This window comes from Dipodomys spectabilis, unplaced genomic scaffold (assembly GCF_019054845.1).
Source record: "Dipodomys spectabilis isolate Male_0828 unplaced genomic scaffold, ASM1905484v1 ptg000096l, whole genome shotgun sequence".
Taxonomy (NCBI): domain Eukaryota; kingdom Metazoa; phylum Chordata; class Mammalia; order Rodentia; family Heteromyidae; genus Dipodomys; species Dipodomys spectabilis.
Window position 1 is genome coordinate 33,029,005 of NW_024870773.1, and position 22,064 is coordinate 33,051,068.

Sequence of the window (22,064 nt, forward strand, 5' to 3'; positions counted from 1 at the left end):
TTATTATAGTATTTGCAGTTATTTCTTTTTTCTTTCTTTTATCTCTCTTGGTTTAGTCCCTTTTGTCACAGTTCTTCATTTCTGTACCCTTTGTCTTGTATATAAGTTTATCTGATTTGGGGAAGGGAAGGGGAAATCACAGAAATGGTAGGACAAAGGATAAACTAACTCGGGAGTGATACTCACTAGACACTATGTTGGAAATGAACTTTATCGCTTGAGGGAGAGAGTAGGGTTGAGAAGGGAAACAGTGAGATAAAATGAGGGAGGGTATAACACTGTTCAAAATGAAATGTAACTTGTTACCTTACTGTGTAACTGAAACCCCTCTGTACATGACCTTTACAATAAAATTTAAATTTAAAAAATAAGTAAAATATTTGCCAGAAATACTACAGTCCTGTCTCCCAATGATAGGTAACAGTTGAGCACTTAGACTGCAGTATGAATGCAGATGCATAGCTTAAAACTCCATCAGGCACAAGAGGGAAGGACATAGAGAAGAAAGAGTAAGGAGACTGTCTTGAACAATACCAAGGTTTAGAGGACACTTCCAAACCTTTGCATACTCTTAAAAAAAAAAAAAAAGTATTGAGCCAGGCGCCAATAGCTCACATCTGTAATCCTGACTACTTAGGTTGCTGAGATCTGAGATGTGGTTCAAAGCCAACCCAGGCAGGAAAGTTCATGACTCTTATTTCCAAGTAACTACCAAAAAGCCAGAAGTGGAGCTTTGGCTCAAGTGATAGAGCATGAGCCTTGAGCCAAAAAAAAAAAAAAAAAAAAATGTGGATTGAGCTGGGCACCAGTAGCAAGCTCCTGTAATCCTAGCTACTCAGTACGCTGAGATACAGGGATTGTAGTTCAAAGCCACCCTGGACAGACAAATCCATGAGACTCATCTCCAAAAAGCTGGAAGTGGAGGTGTAGCTCAAGTAGTAGATTTTTAGTCTTGAGGAAAAAGCCTTGAGTTCAAGCCCCAATACTAGCATCTCTACAAAAAAGTATTGAAGGCACAGAGTTTATTTTTTAATATGGATTATATTGGTCAGTCTTAACCATATTAGAAGTTAAAACTATGTAGTTCATTTCAGTTTTGTTTTTTGAAAAAGAATCTTGCTGTGTAGCTCAAGCTAGACTAAACTCTATATCTTCCTGTCTCCATCTCCCATGCGCTGGGATTACAAGGCACGAACCACCACACCCAACTCATAAACAACATTTTTATGAAAAATAATTTTTGAAAATTCTGTCTAAAAAGTAGCAGAGGTTTGCATTTTCATATATCTTTAATGTCTGATTTTATAGAAGATAATAGATTACCATCTGTGCTCTGTTCAGTCTGTTGTAAAATTATTAATCATGTACAGTGGAAGACTCCACTGTACAGTCATGAAAGAATGAAAATGAGAAAGAAAAATAAAGTCTTAGTAGAAAAATGTCTCTGACAGGGCTGGGAAGGTGGCTCAGTGGTAGAGCGCTTGCCTTGCAATGCATGAGGCCCTGGGTTCCATTCCCCAGCACCACATAAGCAAAAAGAAAAAAGCTGGAAGTGGCGCTGTGGCTCAAGTGGTAGGGTGCTAGCCTTGAGCTGAAGAGCTGAGGGACAGCACCCAGGCCCAGAGTACAGGCCCCATGACCGGACCAAAAAAAAAAAAAAAAATGTCTCTGACATTCTAGGCCACCCAAACCTTCCATGACCTCCAGGGTCCTCAGGCCCCACAATTGAGAACCACTGGTCCAAATTATTTCATTTTCCAAAAAAACTATCTTAAGAGTTGGGAGTGCAGTGTCACAGCAATAGAGATATTGACATATTCATGACACATATTAAGGAAAATTTATACCAAAATATGTAGTCAGTTAAAAAAAAATCTGAGCCTCCAAGAATAAATTTAGTCAGTCACCATGCTGTTTGCTTGCTTGTTATCGCCTGATCTTACATTGCTCATGTCACTTGGTTTAAATTTCACTCTTACCCACACCCAAAAGAAAGTTGTGTACAGACTGTCTTGGATCACTGTGAAGTTTGTAAATAGTTAGAAGAAGCAGATTTTGATGGGAAAATATTACCTGTTTAGTACTTAGTGCTGCTCTAGGGGAGAATCCTGTGTCTTCCTGCTGCTCCTCACATACTTGGTGCTGGGGACTATGAACCATCTTTCCTCTCGCAGACAAACAGCAGCTAAGGATGACATCAGCACTAGAAAGTGGAGGATATGAAGTTGAAAGAAACTTCAGAACCTCTGCCTCACAGATGAATGGTGTCCTCTCTAAACAGCCTCCTGCTTCCTGTGTTCCTCAGAGCTGATCCCCAGTGGTTAGGATTGAGGATATGCCCCCTAAACCTTGACAGATGACAGAATTTTTTTGAGTGACTTCTGTCTCTGTTACAGTCTTTTTTAAATATTTTTATTGTAAAATAGTGTACAGAGGGGTTACAGTTACATGAATAAGGTAATGAGTACATTTCCTATCGAGCATTGTTACCTCCTCCTTTGTTTATCCCCTACCATCCCTTCCCTCCCCATATCCCCAACTCCTCCCACCTCCTCCCTAAGTTGTAAAGTTCGTTGTCAACATAGTGTCTTGTATATCTCACTGTTACAATGGGTAAACCTGTATCCTTATTTCAGCATCTTGTTTTTTCCCTTCTCCTCCCCAAATCAGAAAAATGTATATACAAGATGCAGGGCACCGACACCAAATACAGTGAAAACGGGTTGTACCATGGGGGAAGAACGTACAAAAGAAGCCAAAAAAAGTCACATAGTACATTTTAAATACATTTAAAACAATAGCAAGGAAGAAAAAACACTGTGTCCCTATCTTGGAGTTCATTTCACATAACATTGTCTTACAAGGTCATATGTAAATAGCTTTTGACCTCTTCTGCTTGTCCTAGTCTTATACTAGTTATTGCAAATAAGGGAAACCATGGGATCAATGTTTCTTTGAGCCTGGCTTACTTCACTTAATATAATTTTTTCCAAGTCTTTCCATTTCCTAGCAAATGGGGCTATGTCATTCTTTCTGATGGAGGCATAGAATTCCATTGTATACCACATTTTCTTGATCCATTCATCTTCTGTTATAGTCTTGAGTCCTAAGTCTGTGAGGCCTTTGTTAGATTCATGTGCTCTGGTACTTCCTTCTCTTTATTGTATCCCACTTTAAGGGTTTCTGCACATCTTTATAAGTGAGAATATGTTCTTGGAAGAGGTATCTTACATTTCAATAACTACAGGCTTATGGAAGACTTGAACACAGTATTGAAAGAGATTCCTTAGTCCACACCCTACAGAGGCTACTAGTCCTAGGAGTGTGTGTGCCTGAGAGCAGTGTTCTGCACTCATGAATTCATGAGTACCAGTCTGTCAACTGTTCTGCTGAACCAGACTCTAGCTACTGGCTAGTTGGCATTCTCCTGAGGTAATTCTTAATTTTATCCTCTTTCCTTCCTAGGAAAGTGCATTTCTAAGAAACACCTATGAAAGTCCAAGATTTAATGAGAGCCTGTTGGCATCTAAATTATAACAGCTCTAAGTGATCCTGTTTCTTAAGGAAATTAAGATATCTTTTTTCATTATTTGTTCAAAAGATTATATGAAGAATGAAAAGTATTTGAAATTTCACACTCCTAGCCTTAGCAAGTAGACAGTGAGGGAAAAATCCAAGTCTCTGAGCTATGTTAGCCACCCTTTACCCACCAAAACAGCCAGTGCTCTTGCTAAAACTAGGCTTTAGTTTCCAGCAAATGCATCCTGACTGATGATTAGTGGGTTTGTTGCTGTTGCTTTTCTCTGAAGGTCCAAATTGGTTGTCAGGCCAGCCTTTCTTTGATTGTAGTTCTATCTGTTCGTTTGTTTTGTCTGAGAGAGGCACACCCAGGGAAAGAAGTTTTTGGAATCGGGGTGAAGATAGTAATGTGACTGTGACCTTTCAGTGTCATCCTTGTTACTTCATCTGCTCTTTCAGTGTCTGCACTGACACCATGTCCACCACATCATCCATGTACTCTATTTTGTTCATGGCCTTAATGTTCTCTTAGAGAGTTTTCTTCTTATGTGACAGCCTGGGCTACATAGCTAAAGGAAAAAAAGCTAGACAAACTTTTGAGCAAAAGCTGCATACAAGTTCATGTTCCTAATAATAACATTACTAATAATACAACATCAGATATATTACAACCTACTCTAAAACACTGCTATGCTCATATCTTTTACTCCTTGCAGCAGTACAGACCACCAGGTACTAAAGAGAAACACAAGGTCTAATAACTGACTTTCTGAATGTACATAAAGGTAGAGCTACAGAGAGAACCAAGTGTTTCTTTCTGCCTCCATTAACAACGGGCTGGATTAAAGGTTGAAGTTCTGTCTTAGAAAGTCAGATCTTAGGCAAGAACCATATAAGTGGAATCATAGAATGTCTGTTTGTGTTCGTTTTCTTACTATATAAGTAATATACAAATGGTCCCTGCTTTCCAATGCTTCAACTTAAAACTTTGTGAGTTTATGATAGTATAAAAACCATATGGATTTCAGCAGAAGCTGTGCTTCAGATTTTGATCTTTTCAAAAATATCATGGAAAAGAATTCCATGGTGTACTAGTTTGCTGAGCTATGATATTTAATAAATTAAGCAGAATTATATGTGCTTATATGTGTGTTATACACACTCAGATTTAATGTATTTTATATGCAGTATTTTCAAATTATGGCTTCATCAGAATATAACCCTCCTGAACATAAGCTCTCTGTTTTGGAAAAAATATAAGAAACCATCATTTGCCAGTAGTTTATGCCTATAATCCTAGATACCTAGGAGGCTGAGAACTGAGGGTTGTGGTTCAAAGCTAGCCTAGGCAGGAAAAGTCTGAAAGATTCTATATCATTACTTAACTACTAAAAAGCTGGACGGTGAGCTGCTCAAGTAGTAAAGCACCAGCCTTGAGTGAAAAAGCTAAGGGACAATGTCCAGGCTCTGAGTTCAAGTCCTAGCATAATTGTACAATTGTGTGTGTGTTTGTGTGTGTTTGTGTGTGTGTCTTCCTCAGATAACCCCTAGATACATACATACAAAGAGACAATTAATTTGTTGCCTGGTTTTCAACCATGTTCTGTATCATTAAGGGTAGGGTTTTGTTTGATTTTTTTTTTAATGTTTTGGTTTGTTTGGTTTTTGATTAGTGATTTTGGTCTTTGAGACAAGATCTAGCTATGTCCCCACCTAACAAGAGCTAGGATTACAGGTATGGGTCATCACTTCTTAATTGTTTTGTACATAACTGTTTGAGTGGCTGGATATATGTCATGGTACAGAGTGTTATAATTTAATGAGCAATCTCCTATCTTGCAGTTGAGTTATCACCTGTGTCAGTGTGTCAGTGTCCCACAGATGGTATAGGCCATCTGAAATTGTAGCTCCTTGGCTGGTTTCTGTTTTGACTATTTCAACAGCTGACCAGACACTTAATAGGAAATATTTTAGATGAATATTTGTGTCAATGTGTTTTCTTATTCTAGGACACCTGGACTCTTCAGTTTGATTGACACCCTGTGGCCCTCAATGATGCCACTGAAAACCCCCAGCCAAGACCAGCCCTGTGAAGAAGTAAGTCCATTATCCAAGACTCCCCGCCCTTCTTGGTAAACCAGTAGCAAGCCAGATACTTTCCCAATCTATAGACTTCTAGTCTCTGCAGTAGCAGCAAGGAACCCTTGCAGCTAGTTCCTATATCTGTGGTTACACGTGAATGTAATTTAGCACTGAGATTGTGATCTCGTCCTCTAGCTCCAGAGTCCACGCTCTGGCTGCTGTGCTGCACAGCATGCTTCTCTGCTTCTCAGGTTAATTTACTCTGAATTTTTAAACTACAATCCTCACAGGTTGTTGCAGCAGTCTAGATTTAAGCCTCATTCCAAACCAGCAATGGTGTTTTCCCATCCCCTTCTAATTATTCATATAACCAACTCTAAAGCACTAATTAGATCAGGGACAGAATAGAATCTGTAACTATTCCTTCAATAAGCAATCATAAATATATGAAAGAGAAGATTTTAAAAAGATATTTGTTAAGTATATATTCAACAATACATTTATGTTCTACCTTTACCTTCATTTTCAACAGGTAAAAACTAATCTGCCTCCTCCTGCCTTCTGCTATATCCTCTCAGCTCTTCCCAGTGTGGGACAAATTGACATAATTGAAGATAATTCTCTTTTGAAACTTTACCAGCCTCCAGTTCTCCACTACTTAAAAGAAATTCTCCAGGTAATATCTTTGTTTCTAACAAGTTCTTTGAGTACTTTGACCATGCCTGTGTGGTTTGTATGATGTTACTAATCTTTCTCAATGCCTTTCCAGATGCCTGATGTGGTTGCCCGGTGCAGTTTCTATGCCAGAGTGATTTATCAAAGGCCACAGGTAATTTCTCTATTTCTTTCTCTGCCTCCCTCTCCCTCTCCCTCTCTCTCTTTCCCTCCCTTTCCTTCCCCTCCTCCTCTTTTCCCTCTCTCCCTTTCTTCCTTCTCCCTCTCCCCCACCTCTGCCTCTCTCCCTCCCCCCTCTCTCTCTCCACCTACACATACACACAGGGGATATGAAGAAGAATAATTAGGAATTATTGTGCTTCATAGCAGAAAATTGCCTTTAAACTTCAGGTCAACTTGGCCCATGCTGAAATGGCAGTACACTCATTCTGAGCTGGGGTATAGCTCAGTGATAGAGCACTTACCTAGCTTGTGCAGAAGCCTGAGTTCTATCCCAGCACCAGAAAAAGAAAAGGTGTAGCTGTTCCACTGTGGGCATGTGTTGCTATGCAAAGAACTAGGGTAAAAAAAAGTCTATGTGTCACCGTATCCCTCCCCAAACATTCTTGGCCTTATAATGTTTGTTTTTCTGACATTTAGGTAGGTTGCAGAAAGGAAAGAAAACCTGAAACCTAAGTGGTAGAAGTGGCATTTGCAGGATCGAGTTCAGCTACTTGTGGGAACACCAAAGCCTTCTCCAGTGGAAGGTACCCTAGGACCCTTATAAGGCCTTGGGTGGTTCTAGGTAGTGGCAGCCAAGAGGAGATTGCTGTTGGGTCAGCTAAGCATGGAAGTGGAAAACAAACACCTTGGCAATCTGAATACATGGACAGGTTTACCACTTTGGAGCCTTTTTAGACACATAAATCTATTCAACTGAGAGGCACAGAACATATTCCATTTGTTAAGCCCTGAAGTGCTCCAGTGCATCCGCTCCAGGACTGGAGAGAGCAAGACCCCTGAGTTGCCTCCATTCTGTGCAGAAGCAGACAGGGCCCTGCATTCCTTGTGCGTGCTCAGCAGCCCAAACAGGAAAATTGATCATTGAGGAAGCTGAAGACTGGTCTGGGAGTAACTAGGTACTCGGCATGACTTAACAACATAGGCACAAGGTGGTGACACCAGAGACTGCCTAGTTTTCCCCCACAAAACTGGAATTTGATCTCAAAGCCTGATGCTAGCTAGACAGACACTCTAAATTTGAACCATACACCCTAGGCGTTTATGTTTTAGCTATTTTTCAAGTAGGATCTTGTAGCTTTGCCCTGGCTGGCCTTAGCCTGAGATCTCCTATTTATGCCTTCCATATAACTTGTATATTAACTAAGATGAGCTCTTGCTAACATTTCGTCAGAGCTGGCCTCTGTCCATTGTCCTCCCATTATCTGCCTCTTAAGCAGCTAGGATTACAGGCATAAGTCACCATGCCTGGACCAAGCCCAGCAAAAAAAAATTTTTTTAACAAATAAATCATACTTAGCTTGCATGCTACATATAAGCAGATAACAGGCCAGATTAGCCTCAGGCCACAGTTTACTGGCCCCTTAGTCCATACGATTTTCATTGGGCTCCCTGTGAGGTGTGTTTGGCTCAGAAGACAAGGACAAGGTCAGCTTGAATGCTGTATATGCTGTATGAATGAGTACATGATATTATCTCTTACTTTGTAAATGTGAGACGTACTGAAGGCTGAGTTTGTGTTCCTATGTGAATCTGCAGAACACTGAGTGTGTAAAGACACACTGAGCATCTGACACATTCCTGTTATTCCAAAACACATTCCAGGCCTTGCAGTTAGACTAGGTTCACTGTGCAGGAACCATTTACTCTGAAGGTATAATGCTGTCTTCAGAGGCTGTGGTAGCACATACTCCTACACAAGACTTTCCAGCTGAGAGTAAATGTTGAGCGGAGGGAAGACAAGTGTCAAATGCTCACTCCAATCCCCAGTACAGGGGAGCACAAGAGCAAATGAAGACAAACTGAGTTCTCCACCCCACTAAGCAAGGAGGCTGGGAAGGAACACTAAATGTTTCCTGTACAAGCAATAGGCCCCTACCATGCAGGGACAGCAAGCTGGGCTTTCTGTGAAATGTGTGTACCTAAGAACTGATGATCCTGCTACGAAGAAGGCTGATATCTAAGGATTGCAGTTCAGAGTCAGCCCAAGCAGGAAAGTCCATGAGACTCTCATCTCCAATTAACTGCCAGAAAACTGGAAGTGGCACTGTGGCTCAAAGTGGTAGAGCACTAGCCTTGAGCTAAAGAGCTCAGGGACAGCACCTAGGCTCAGAGTTCAAGCCCCACAACACACAAAAACAAAAAGCAAAAACCTGATGACCCTATCACCAGGTGCAAGTTAAAGACTGGGAACCCAATGGAACAGGTTCCTTGATCCAGTAAAACTGTGTTTATCTCTTACATGTGCTTTTGTGGTATAGAAAACCAGCTTCCTCAGGAGGAAATGAAACAGCTGAGGCCTTGGTCAGCCCTTCCGCCCTTCCTCAGGCAGTTGCCTGCATTCTCTTTAGTAAGGGCTGTCTTTTAGAATGGCTGTGAATCATGATGAGAACCCAAATCATTTTTTTAACAATGCAGCAGGGAAGTGGTGTTATGGCTCAAAGTGATAGAGCACTAGCCTTGAGCAGAAGAGCTCAGTGACAGCTCCAAGGTCCTGAACTCAAACCTCTTGACCAACCAAAAACAAAAAAAAAAAGATGCAGTTGTATTTCCATTAAACTAGTAACTCAGTTATAGAACAATAGAGCGTTCTTTGGAAGTGATGCTGTGGCTCAAGTGGTAGAGCACTTGCCTAGAGCTGAAGAGCACAAGGGCAGCACCCAAGCCCAGAGTTCAAGCCCCACGACTGACCAAAAAGAAATAGAAAAAGAAAAGAAAATAGAGGGCTCTTAAAATTATTTATGATTTTAAGTAATTATAGATTCAAAGTATGTATTTCAGTGAATATACCAAAATACCCCATGTACCTTCCCCTTGCCAACTTCACAATCACAATACCTAAAGCACAAAGCAAAGAAACTCACACTAGCACAGTCCAAAAAGCTGATTCAGACTTTGCCTATACAGTTGTGTATATGTATATATATGTCTATGGGCTCAAGTGCATTTTGTTGCTTCTAGCCTTATATAACTATCACCACACTTGCTGTGATGGAATCTGCTCTACTTCACCACATTAATTGCCTTTACCCCTTCTACAGCAACACCCATACCCTTCCCTCTCCCTACCTCTGGTTACTGCTATGCTCTCCATTGTTGTGTTATTTTATAATTGTTATCTACATAAAAGACCATGCAGTATACACCTAGTTCTAAAACCTAGATGAATGCTTTTCTCTGTGTGTGTGTGTGTGTGTGTGTGTGTGTGTGTGTGTTTGTGTGTTGCTGTGAATGGAACCCAGGGTTTGGCACATGCTAGATAAACACTCTACACTAAACTATATATCTCCAGCCCACCAGATGGCTTAAACACAACATTGCTGGGTATAATAGTATACATCTGTAATCCCAGCTACAGTATCTCAACTACTCAAGAGGCAGAAACAAAAGGATCTTAAGTTCAAGACTAGCCTAGACGGCTGGGAAGGTGGCTCAGTGGTAGAGTGCTTGCCTTGCATGCATGAAGCCCTGGGTTCAATCCTCAGCACCACATACGCAGAAAATGTTGAAGTGGTGCTATGGCTCAAGTGGTAGAGTGCTAGCCTTGAGCTGAAGAGCTGAGGGACAGCACCCAGGCCAAGAGTTCAGGCTCTACAACTGACAAAAACAAAAACAAAAAAAGACTAGCCTAGACAAAAGCATAGAATCCTAACTCAAAACCATAATACAAACATAAATGGCTGTTCGTGTGCTAAAACACTTGCCTAGTATATGCAAGGCTCTGAATTCAATCCTCAACACACACACACACACACACACACACACACACACACACACACACACACACACACACACACACACACACACACACTTATTCTCATACCCTACAGAGCCAAGCAATCTGAAATCTAGAGTTGTGCTCCTCTAACAACCCTAAGGGAGGATATTCCCTGCCTCCTACAGCTTCCACTGTTTCCTGGCAATACTTGGCATTTCCTGGCATATAGATACATTACTCCAGTCACATGACTTTCTCTCCCTGTGTGTTTTCATGTTGTTTCCCTGTGTATATATCAGTCCAAATTTCTCCCATTTTGTGACATACCAGGATATTGGATTATGCCTTCCCTAATTATCTCCTCTTAATTTAGTTAAAGCTACAAAGCCCCTATTGCTAAATAAATTGCATTCTTAGGTACTTTAGGACCACAACAAATCTTTCTTTTGAAGTGAGGGGCACAAAATTAAACGTATAACAGATTGTTTTGAGATTGGCTTTTTCCATTACTATAATTCTCTAGACTAGAGATTTGACTAGAGGACTAATGATGTTGAACATTTTTTTCCTGTGCTTATTTGCTACCCTTGTGTTATCCTTGCTGGTGAAATATCTGTTTTTCTTTCACTCATTTTCTAACTGGACTGCTTCTTAATTCACTGTTAAGTTTTTAAAGTTCTTTATGTATTCTACATACAAAGGCTTTGTCAAATATGATTTTCTTAGGGATTATAAATTATCTTTTCATCCTTTCAACAAAGTTTTTATTTTGTATTGTATTGTTCAGTTGTTGTTTTTTTCAGAGCAGACGTTTTTAATTTTGATGTGGTCATATTTACCAAATTTTTTTCAAGATTTTATTGTGAAATCTAAGACAAGCCAAATCTGTTTGCCTAGTCAGTCCTAGGTCCCACATTTATCTCTTACATTTCTTTTTAGAAAATGTATAACTGTATATTTTATATTTTAATTAACAGTGTATCTTGACTTAGATTTTGTTTAAAATACATGGTTTAAGCCAAGGTTCATGTTTTTCCTTGTGGACGTCCAGTTATTACTGGAATTCCTCCTTTGACTTACATTTGCACATTTCTCAAAAATTAATTGGTCATATTTTGTGGTAAATATCTTTTCAAATAAAATTATAACATGTAATATACATATTATCTCTATATTAATATAAATATTGATATATTGATATTTCATCCCATCAGTAACATTGTAGATTTCTGTATCATCCAGGCTCAGACACTTTTTTTAAGTTAAATAGGGCTATAAAGACTTCTTAGCCCGGCGCCAGTGGCTCATGCCTGTAATTCTAGTTACTCGGGAGGCTGAGATCTGAGCATCGTGGTTCAAAGCCAGCCCAGGCAGGAAAGTCCATGAAACTCCTTTCTTTTTTAAATAAGTTTTTTATTGTAAAAATACCATACAGAGGGGTTACAATTACATGAGCAAGGTAATGAGTACATTTCTTATCAAGCATTGTTGCCTCCTCCTCTGTTTTTCCCCTACCATCCCTACCCTCCCATCTTCACAACTACACTCCCCACTCCACTCCCCCATTCCATGAAACTCTTATCTCCAATAAACCTAAAACTAGAAAACCAGAAGTGGCACTGTAGCTCAAGTGGTAGAGCGCTAGCCTTAGGCTGAAGAGCTGAGGGACAGCACTCAGGCCCAGAATTCAAGCCCCACAGCCAACAAAAAAAAAAAAAAAAAAAAAAGACAATACACTTTACTTTTTAGAAAAGTTCAAAGCTTCTAAGAAATTCATAAGGAAGGTACAGAGATTTCCCATTTAGGTCCTACATATACATAGCCTGCTCTATATTAACACTCCTTCACTGGAATGGTACATTTGTTGTCAATTGATGAATATTTTGACACATTATAATCACCCAGAACTTAATCAAGAGTTAATCCTAAAGTTAACTATATGTTTGGGTTAACTCGTGATGTACTTTCTGTGAGTTTGCACAGATGTATGACATTTTTCCTTTATTTTAGCATATTACAAAATAGTTTTCCTACTCTAAAGATCCTCTGTGATCTACTTATTTCTCTCTTCCCTATCCTACCTCCCTCTCCTGAACAGCTGGAAAAAACTAAACTATTGTTTCAATAGTTTCACATTTTTCAGAGTGCCATAAATTTGAAGACTGGCTTTCATACTAGGCATTTCCATTTCTATGTCTGAAGAGTTCATTTCTTATTATTGCTGAATAATAAGTATTCCATTGTCTGGCTGTTCCAAAGCTTATTTATCCATTCACCTATTGCATGACATAATTAGCTTTCAAATTGTTACTTGTGTATAAAGAAGTCCATTTTTAAGAAAAAAAATTACAGGGCTGGGAAGATGGCTCAGTGGTAGAGCGCTTGCCTTGCATGCTTGAGGCCCTGGGTTCGATTCCTTAGCACCACATAAGCAAAAAGAAAAAAGCTGGAGGTGGCGCTGTGGCTCAAGTGGTAGAGCGCTAGCCTTGAGCTGAAGAGCTGAGGGACAGCGCCCAGGCCCAGAGTTCAGGCCCCACGACTGGACCAAAAAAAAAAAAGAAAGAAAGAAAAGAAAAAAAATTACAAAAACTTTGGAACTGCTTTCAATCACTTATTGATGTGTCATTGATAGGTTATTTGGTTTTTTCAGATTTTTGTTGTTTTTAGTAGTGCTGGGGTTTGAATTCTTGGCTAAGTATGTACTTTTACCTCTTGAGCCATGCCTCTAACCCTTTTTGCTTTCATTATTTAATTATTTTTTGGAAAGTGAGCCTTCCACTGTGATCCTCCCACCTTTTTACCTCTATCTCTAACTGGTTGCTTGATTTTGTTTTTTTGAGACATGGTCTCTCTATGGAGCCATGGTAGCGTCAAACTTTTATCATCTTGCCTCCACATCTAGAATGTCATGCACTACCACACCTAGCTTTGGTGTCTTTTTATAGGTTTTCTTGTTACTGACTTTGTTCATACCCTAATAGTAGAAATATTTCAACAGTAATTTCAAAAGAAATTACAAGATTTTATCAGATCAGTCATTTGAAAGAGAGACCATAGGCCAAATCTTGGCTATTTCCAAGCAGCATTTTAAATCTCTGCCCTAAGGGCTGTGGCTCAATCAGGAATGAGGCTCTAAATTCAAACCCCAGTACTACCAAAAATATAAAAAATAAAATCTTTGCCCTTTTTAAGATATCTGCCAATAAATGTTTTTGCTGGTTACTCCAAAAATACACTTTTAATGTCATGGTCCAATACAGGACCATGCAGTGCATGGTGCCATATCTCTTTCATCCTCTTTAAATAGAATATTTCATCTCAACTTTTATGACCTGGACTTTGTTTATGAATATGGACTATTTACTAAATAATAGAATGTCCCTTGGAGCTGGTAGAGTGCTTGCTTAGCATGCATGAAGGCTTGAGTTCCATTCCTCAGTACCACATAAACAGAAAAGGCCAGAAGTGGCTCTGTGGCTCAAGTGGTAGAGTACTAGCCTTGAGCAAAAGAAGCCAAGGGACAGTGCTCAGGTCCTGAGTTCAAGCCCCAGAAAAGAAAAAGAAAAAAAAATATCCCTTGTCTTAGGTATTTCTGATATCTGATAAATTTAGATTATTCACTTTTCTCAGAAATATCACATTCATAATACTGTTTCCAGAACTGTGTTATCTTTTCAGTTAGTCAACATGATATTTTCCAAGTTTTTCCACTTGAAAGTTGACAATGTAATTTACACTTATTAATTAATAATCATTTTATGGTGAGATGCTTTGAAACTAAATGTCCTGTTTCTTATCAAACTTTTGCTCAGTCATTTTAACATTTACTATAGTTTTTGCCTGAATCAATAATGATAGCATTTCTTTTACATTATTAACTGGTAATCTGCAGTTACTCCTAATTACATTTTCATTCCCCTGATTTAATTAAGTAGTCACTTATATATTCATGTCTGTATGGACCAGTGGATTCAGTTTTTACTTATTAAATTATAGTCTATTACTATTTTTTTTACTTTCATTTTTCTTTTTTCTCTTTTGTTAGCATATATTATTTGTGAATATATATTGTGAATTTTCATACTGTATATAATGTACTTTAGTACATATAATGCTCTTTTTTATCCTTTCTAACCTTCTTTAAAACAATTTTTAAAAGGCTTCATTATTTCATACAGGTATATGAAATACTTTGATTGTATTCACACACTGCTATTCATTTTAATGTTCAAAATTTCCAGAATTTAGCTGGCTCTCTTTGGGGCATGTTTTCATCTTTTTTTTATTTTTTATTTCTTGCCAGTGCTGGGGCTTGAACTCGGCCTGAGTTTATTTTTGCTTCAAGCTGGTGCTCTACCACTTGAGCCACAGCACCACTTCTGGATTTTTCTATTTATGAAGTACTGAGGAATTGAACCCTGGGTTTCATGCATGCTAGGCAAGCACTGTACCACTAAGCCACATTCCCAGTCCCTCCATCATCTTTTGAGTCTTCCCTTACTTCTGACACAATAGGTATCATACTCATCTTTGCTGTTTATACTTTGGAAGTAGCCCTCTCTTCAGAGAGAGGGCTAACTTTAATGAAGAATGCCCTTTAGAAACCAAGATTTGGATCCTAGATGTGCTTAGTAACTATTAGGATGTCATTGCTTTTAGAGCCTCTCATTGGACAGAGCAAGGAAAGAGATGTGTGTATATTCATGTACATAGACATCCATATCTACTTCTATGTTTCTATATAAAATCCATTGACCATACCAAAAAGTTTGCTCTAGATTTTAGCAGCATTTTTCATTTTTCTCAGTATTCTTCCAACTTCCTGTATGTCGTCAACCTTCCACTCATGAAGACTACCTCCTCCACTCCAACCCACAGCTCCTGCCTGTGAATTCACCTCTGTGCAGTCTTGTTGATTAGCCATGTTGAATTTTCAGCCTGGTCACAGAGTCCACACTAGCAATACTAATATGAATCTCCAACTAGCCAAGCCATCAGGCTCTGGCCTATTGGTTCTTTTTGGCCCCATTTCTATTAAATCCTCAGTTTTGACCCTTGATGCTAGCTTAATGGAACTTGAAAAGACATTACAGCTATGCAGGTAAAAAAACGAAATAAAAAAGAAAGAGATTATAATAAAAGTAAAGAAGAAAGACTAAGGACAAACAAAAGCTGTTGCAGATACATGACACCTATTTTGTTGCAAGGCCTCAGAAAAAAGAAATCTAAGGGCCAATGAGATCCATTGTGAGCAGTTACCCAAAGAGAATGTATGTGTATTAGATAGAGAACAGTATTCCAGTTATACAAAAGTGGGACCAGCAAGGAAAGAATGATAGACTCTGCCTAACTCGACAGAGAATAAGTAGAGCCCTGCCAGCTAAAGGGCACTGCCAGCCAAAGGTGGGCTTCAGTACTACTAAGAAACACTTTAAGCAGTTGCAAGATAAAGCACAAGCTGTGCCCTACCTAGTAACCAAAATTCTGTTGTATGCTTCAAAGTTTTTTTTGTTGTTGTTGTTGGTTGTGGAGCTTGTATTCTTGGTCTGGGTGCTGTCCCTGAGCTCTTCAGCTCAAGGCTAATGCTCTACCATTTGAGCCAGAGCGCCACTTCCAGTTTTCTGGTGGTTAATTAAAGATAAAGAATCTCATGGACTTACCTGCCTAGGCTTCAATCCTTAGATGTCATCCTCCTGAGTAGCTAGGATTATAGGCGCAAGCCCCCAGCACCTGATGCTTCAAAGTATTTTTAAACTTAGCTACTCATGATCAGGGCTCAAGAATAACTTGGGTAGAAAGTTCAATATCTCCAAAATACCATTAGGCTGGGAATTTGGCTTAGTGGTACAGTGATTGCCTAGCATGCACAGGCCCTGGGTTCGATTCCTCAGCACCACATAAACAGAAAAAGCCAGAAGTGGCACTGTGGCTCAAGTAGTAGAGTGTTAGCCTTGAGTAAGAAAAAGCTCAGGAACAGTGCTCAGTCCCTGAATTCAAGCTCCAGGACTGGCACACACACAAAAAATACCATTGGAGCCTTAGCTCTGGCCCTGATAGAGTATTATTATTAGGGATAATAATCCTCTAAGATAATTGCTTTTACAAATTAACTTTGTATGTAAGCATAGTTGACAGACTTTACTTTCAAACTGTAGCTGAAGAGTCTACTTCTTTTGGAGCAAAGGGAGATTTGGTTGCTGGTCACTGATGTGACCCTCCAAACAAAGGATGAGAGTGAACCCCACCTCCCTAAAACCCTGCCAGTCTGTGTGACCTCCTCATGTGTGCTGGGCCCTGAAGTCCTAGAAGCACTCACCATGGCAGTACCTCACACCATTCTCTTCAGGGATGCTCTCCGAGAACAAGGTATGCTTGCCTCTCCTCCACAGCTGTATTTGGGATGACTGATGAGTGCCACACAAAGGCACAGTTGCTTGCACATGCCTCCATTTTACTCAGCATAGGTGGCACCTTCAAAAAGCCCAGCACAAGCCAGAGGCTGTTGGCCAAATGTCAATCATCTTACCTACTCAGAAGGCTGAGACCTGGAGGATCATGTTTCAAAACCAGCCAGGCAGTAAAGCCTGTGGACTCCATCTCTAATTAACCAGCTAAAAGCAGGGCTGGATGCATGGTGCTGAGTTCAATTCCAGTACCAGAAAGAAAAAAACAGTTCAGCACAGACATTGCCTTTGGGGTCTAAATGGTGAGCATACCAGTCCTGGGCTTTCAGTGATCCTGTCATGACTACCTGGGAAAGCTAGCACCCTCAAAGTGATGGTAGGTCCTATGGAGACATCACTGACCACTCCATGACTCTGTTGGGAGCACCCTGTGTTGGCACAGAAGCCACCTGAAGCCATATCCTGGATGACCTCTTTTAAAATAAACCAGAAGCTAGAACATTACATATGTATAGGCTTTAATTCAGGTGTGGTGCTGAACAATTTTAATCTCAACATTCAAGAGACTAAAACAGAAGGAATACAAGCTTAAAGGTAGCCTGGGCTTATATAGTAAGATCCTGTCTCAAAAAAAAAAAAAGGTTTCAGTGATTCAGCTCTTTTTCTGCAGGAGTAAAAGTCCTAAAATTAAATAAATGTACTCCTGCTTGTGTGTGTGTGAGAGAGAGAGACAGAGACAGAGAGAGACAGAGAGAGGAGAGAGAGAGTGTGTTTGCTGGTCCTGGGACTTTAACTCAGGACCTGGGTATTGTCCCTTTAAGGCTAGTACTCTACCACTTGAACTACAGCTCCACTTCCAGCTTTTTTCATGGTTAATTGGAGATAGATTCTCATAAACTTTCCTACTCTACCTGGGCTAGCTTTGAACTGCCTCAGATGTCAGCATCCTCCTGAGTAGAATTATAGGTATGAGCCACTGACACTCAGTACCAAGTTTAATTTGAATGTAGTATGTATATTATTTTCTAAGTTCACTGGCTGCTTTCAGGCAAAATTCTACAGAGCATGTGTACTGCTAGACACATCCTTGGGATTAGGAGCAGACATGATCTTCATCTCTCAGAGATTGAAGAACACTATTTTTACTAGCAAAGAAAACGTGATTTTCTTCAGTGTTTCAATAATCTGAAGGGTCTCTGTTGTCAGGTCAGATTATTTGTGTGGAACGAACCATCCTCTTGCCTCAAAAGCTGTTTGTATGTGTGGCCTCTGGTGTTGGCCCCTGTGAACTGCCTGGCCCAGTGATGCTGGATGAACTAAACTCCTTCACACCTGTCAACTGCATTTGCAGAGTGCAAGGTAAGCAGCCATCTTGCCAGAGATGCTGTTTATATCATCTTAAATAATGTACTATTTTATACTCACTTATTCAACAAGACTGTTTTGTGCCTGTTGTGTTCTAGACATTGATCCATAAGGAACAAATAAGATGAGGTTTTTTCCTCTTGAGCTTAGAAAATATATATAGAAAGACATGAGTCAACTGAATGTATAAATGAATCTAACAGTTTGAATGTTCCAGCTTATAATAATGAGACCCTTACCATTGTTGGGAAGGTCAAGGAAGTTTCCTAAAGACTAGAGTCTAGAGCTGAGATCCAAATGATATGTGGAGCATAGGCGCAAGGAAAAGAACTTACAAAGGGAGCCCACAGGAGAGAGTTAGCAGGTAGTAATGTCCTGGGAACGGTAGAATAATAGGCAGCAGGACGGAGGAATGTACTGAGAGGAGGCTGGAGAAGCCAATCAAGTATCAGAAGCATGCTGCTATACAAGGAGACTGGCAGCCTCAATGAAGAAGATGCAGGGAGAAGCTAGGAAGAGCTGACCTTAAAGACTATAGGTGTTGGTCTTATTTCGATCCAGAAAGAACAGATGAAGAACCAGTGAGGTGACAGTGTTGACACTGACAGAGCAGTAAATCTAAGAGAAAGTTCAGTTAGGAGGGAAATTGATGGATTGGGTAGTAAAGTAGGGGAGGGGTGTAGTGGTGAGAAGACCTGCCTCCACCTACAAGCTTCTGGCTCTGATGGGGAACTAACTGAGAGTGCCGTTTGCAAAGTAAGAAATAGTGGCTGTGGCAGCTTTGAGAGGACCAGCTAGCTGTCTGTCTGGAGAGTGTGGGTGCTTTTGATATATCTAAGGAGAAGATGTTTCAGCAACTGGTTGGATAACTGAAAATCACATTAATGCTTTCTTTATAATGAATAAATATATATAATATAGAATGCTTTCATAATGAAAGTAATGTGTGTTGGAACCAGTGAAAGCTAAACTCAGTAGGAGGTAATGACATCCAGCCAGGCAACACTGTGCATCCCTTTTGCCCCTGTGCTCCATATACAGCACTCAGCTGCTTCCTTGAAGGAGTGTTCTTAGCTCTGAAGTTGAGATGGCTTGCCACATGCTATTCTGTCATTTGCTTCTCCCACTTAATAGTCTAGCCAAAATATCTGTTCAGAGGGGTGTCTGAATCAAGAGTTTTGCAGTTGCATATGAGGCCCTCATGAACTGCTCCAGTGATGGACATCTAAAATGTCCCCATGTTCTTGCAATTTGAAAAGAGGCTAAAATATGTTCTTGGATATCATTCCCTACTGATTTCTAAAAGTGAAGCTTTCAGGGGCTTGAGGATCAGGGATTTTTCCAACAATTTTGGGCATGACTTGCATATTCTATAATTCACTATTTAAACAGGAGCAAAAAGATTTCCCTAAACCCATTATTAGTCAGTCCCTATTACTGACCACCTCCCATACATTCATCTTAGGAAACACCAGTCTACTTTTTGCTTGAATGATCTCTGAATATTTTCAAGGTTCATCCACAGTATATCATATATCATTTCAAATATTCATATATCTTTTCAAAGAACCAGAGTCTAAGTTCCTTGAGATTCTGTTCCTAGTTTTGTTGATTACTACTCTATTTGTTATGATTTTTATTCTCCTTGATTTTAATGCACTATTCTTTTTTTTGTTCAAGTGAAAGTCTAGATTATTGTCTTTAGATTTTCTTTTCTAGTAAAAGGTGAAATATTCAGTCCTATAAATCTTTTGTTGTTGCTGTTGCCAGTCCTATGGCTTGAACTCAGGTCCTAGGCACTTTCCCTAAGCTTCTTTTGCTCAAGAATAGCACTCTACCACTTGAGACACAGAGCCACTTCCGGCTTCTTCTATATATGTGGTACTGAGGAATCAAATCCAGGGCCTCAAGCATGTTAGGCAAGCACTCTACCACTAAGCCACATTCCCAGCCCCCAATGCCATAAATCGTATAGTTTTGCTTTCATTATATCCAAAAGTTTTTGTTTTATTTTACATTGTTTTTTGTTTGGGTTTGGTTTGGTTTTGAAACAAGATCTTCCCATATAGCCTACTGGCCTCGAATTCACAATCCTTCTGCCTCAGCCAAATGAGTGCTTGGATTGCAAGAATGCCCTACCGCATCCAGTTCTAGACTTTTTAATGTTCTTATGAAGTAATGTACAGAGGTATTATGCATTATGAAGTAATGTACATTTCATATGTCAAGTAAAGAGTACAATATCACTGCTTCCTTTGCTCTTTCCCAGTTTTTTCCCTCCCATCCCGCCCACAAGTTGTATAATTCATTTTCAACGTAGTATCTACAGAGTATTATTGCTGCATTTGTTCACCCTTTGTCCCTTCATTCTTGTGTTCCCCCTCGCCCCTCCCAAAGATGTCTGTATTTTTCAATGTGGCTAAGTATTTTGTACAGCCGAGAATATAGTCTTTCTTGGAGAATGTTCACTATGAACTTGAGAAGAATATTCTGCTGCTATTCGATGAATAACTCAGTAATGTCTATTTAATCTTATTGAATGATGAAACTCTCAATTTGATTCTATCCTGATGGCTTTTCTTCCTGCTGTATCAGTCACTGGTAGAGGGTTGTTGAAGTCACCCACTATAATAGTAGGGTTTTTATAAAGGAACTCTCCTCAAAGTTCCCTTTGACTCATGTACTTGATGCTTTCTCAACTATGTACACATTAAGGATTGCCAAATCTTCTTAGTGACTTGGCCCCATTATCATTATTTTAATTACTTTTTTAGCCCCAGTAATTCTCAGTACTCTGAAGTCTGCTCTGAAAATTTTAAAGCTTAGCTTTCTTAAGGTTTAGTATGGCATATCTTTATCCTTTTATAGTTAAGTTAATGTTTAAAAGCACAAGTCTTTATATTTAATAGAGGTTTCTTGTTTTTTTGTTCACTTTGATCATCTGTCTTTTAATTTGTATACTGGATTGTTCACATTTAAAGTGATTATTGATTTAATTGAATTAAAACTGACTACATTTATACCTTTTCTAATTTATTACTCCAGATTCTTTGTCTTCTGCTCATTTTTTGCCTTTTATCATTTGAGTAAGTATCCTATATGAACCCATGTTCTCCTTTCGTTCAGCATCTCAATTTTTTAGAAGTTAAAATCTTAGCCCAATGTAGCGACACTGCCCATAACAGCACTTAGGAGACAGACAGAAAGATGATAAGGCCAGCCTAGGATTTATAAGTGGACTGCCATAAAATTTTAAATTTAGTGAAAGGCATCCTATTTTTTTAAGATTTTGGTGATTCCCCTAGATTTTGCAGATGACATTTATAAGCAGTCAAAACAACTGTTAGATGGCCTTGTCCTCCTCTGGTAGTAAGGGTACCTTGTAAGAGAGTGATAAGAACTCCTTTCCCTTTCCTTTTAATATCACTGTCATTTCTTTCACTTGCCTATTAGGCATAAACACTTAATGCTTTATTGTTAATATCATTTAAACTGTTAGATCAATAATAGTTATTGATCAATTTAGAATAAGGAATGTAACCAGGCACCAGTGGCTCATGCCTGTAATCCTACTCAGGAGGCTGAGATCTGAGGATCACAGTTCAAAGCTAGCCTGGGCAGGAATGTCTGTGAGACTCATCTTCAGTTAACCCCCAGAAAACTGAATATGGTGCTGTGGCTCAAAGTAGTAGGACACTCAGGGACAAAGCCCCAGGCCATAAGTTTCAGCCCCATGACCGATCAAAAAAAAAAAAAAAGGAATGTAAAATGTTTTATTTTACTTTCACATATTCCTTTTTTTTTTCATGTAGCTCCATGTTTCTGAGCTATTTTTCTTATATCTTCCATTTTCATTTGCGACCCACAGGCACGCTGTCCCAAAGCTGCCCTTGCAGCCCTACTGGATAAGTGGGGTGTGTAAAAAACATACTGTTACCACAGAGCAGGTAAAAATGCAAAACCCCAGCTGCAGAGTGGCAAAGACACGCCCAACATGGCCTACTGGAATACCCACGGCAAGGCAGCAGGAAGGGTAACCTCCTCTCCTCCGGGGTCATTACCCTGCCATTGTACTGCTAGGG

The 22,064-nt window shown here is 39.5% G+C and overlaps 1 protein-coding gene across 2 annotated transcripts in view; it reads left to right on the forward strand.

Annotated features, from left to right (window-relative positions):
• Spidr (scaffold protein involved in DNA repair) overlaps positions 1-22,064 on the forward strand; it is a 312,386-nt gene that overhangs the window by 275,802 nt on the left and 14,520 nt on the right. For both annotated transcript variants that reach the window (XM_042686014.1, XM_042686013.1), the window contains exons 12-16: positions 5,529-5,616; positions 6,134-6,277; positions 6,371-6,430; positions 16,369-16,579; positions 17,824-17,976. In XM_042686014.1, the coding sequence (XP_042541948.1) occupies positions 5,529-5,616; positions 6,134-6,277; positions 6,371-6,430; positions 16,369-16,579; positions 17,824-17,976 (656 nt within the window). The remainder of the gene's footprint in view (positions 1-5,528; positions 5,617-6,133; positions 6,278-6,370; positions 6,431-16,368; positions 16,580-17,823; positions 17,977-22,064) is intronic.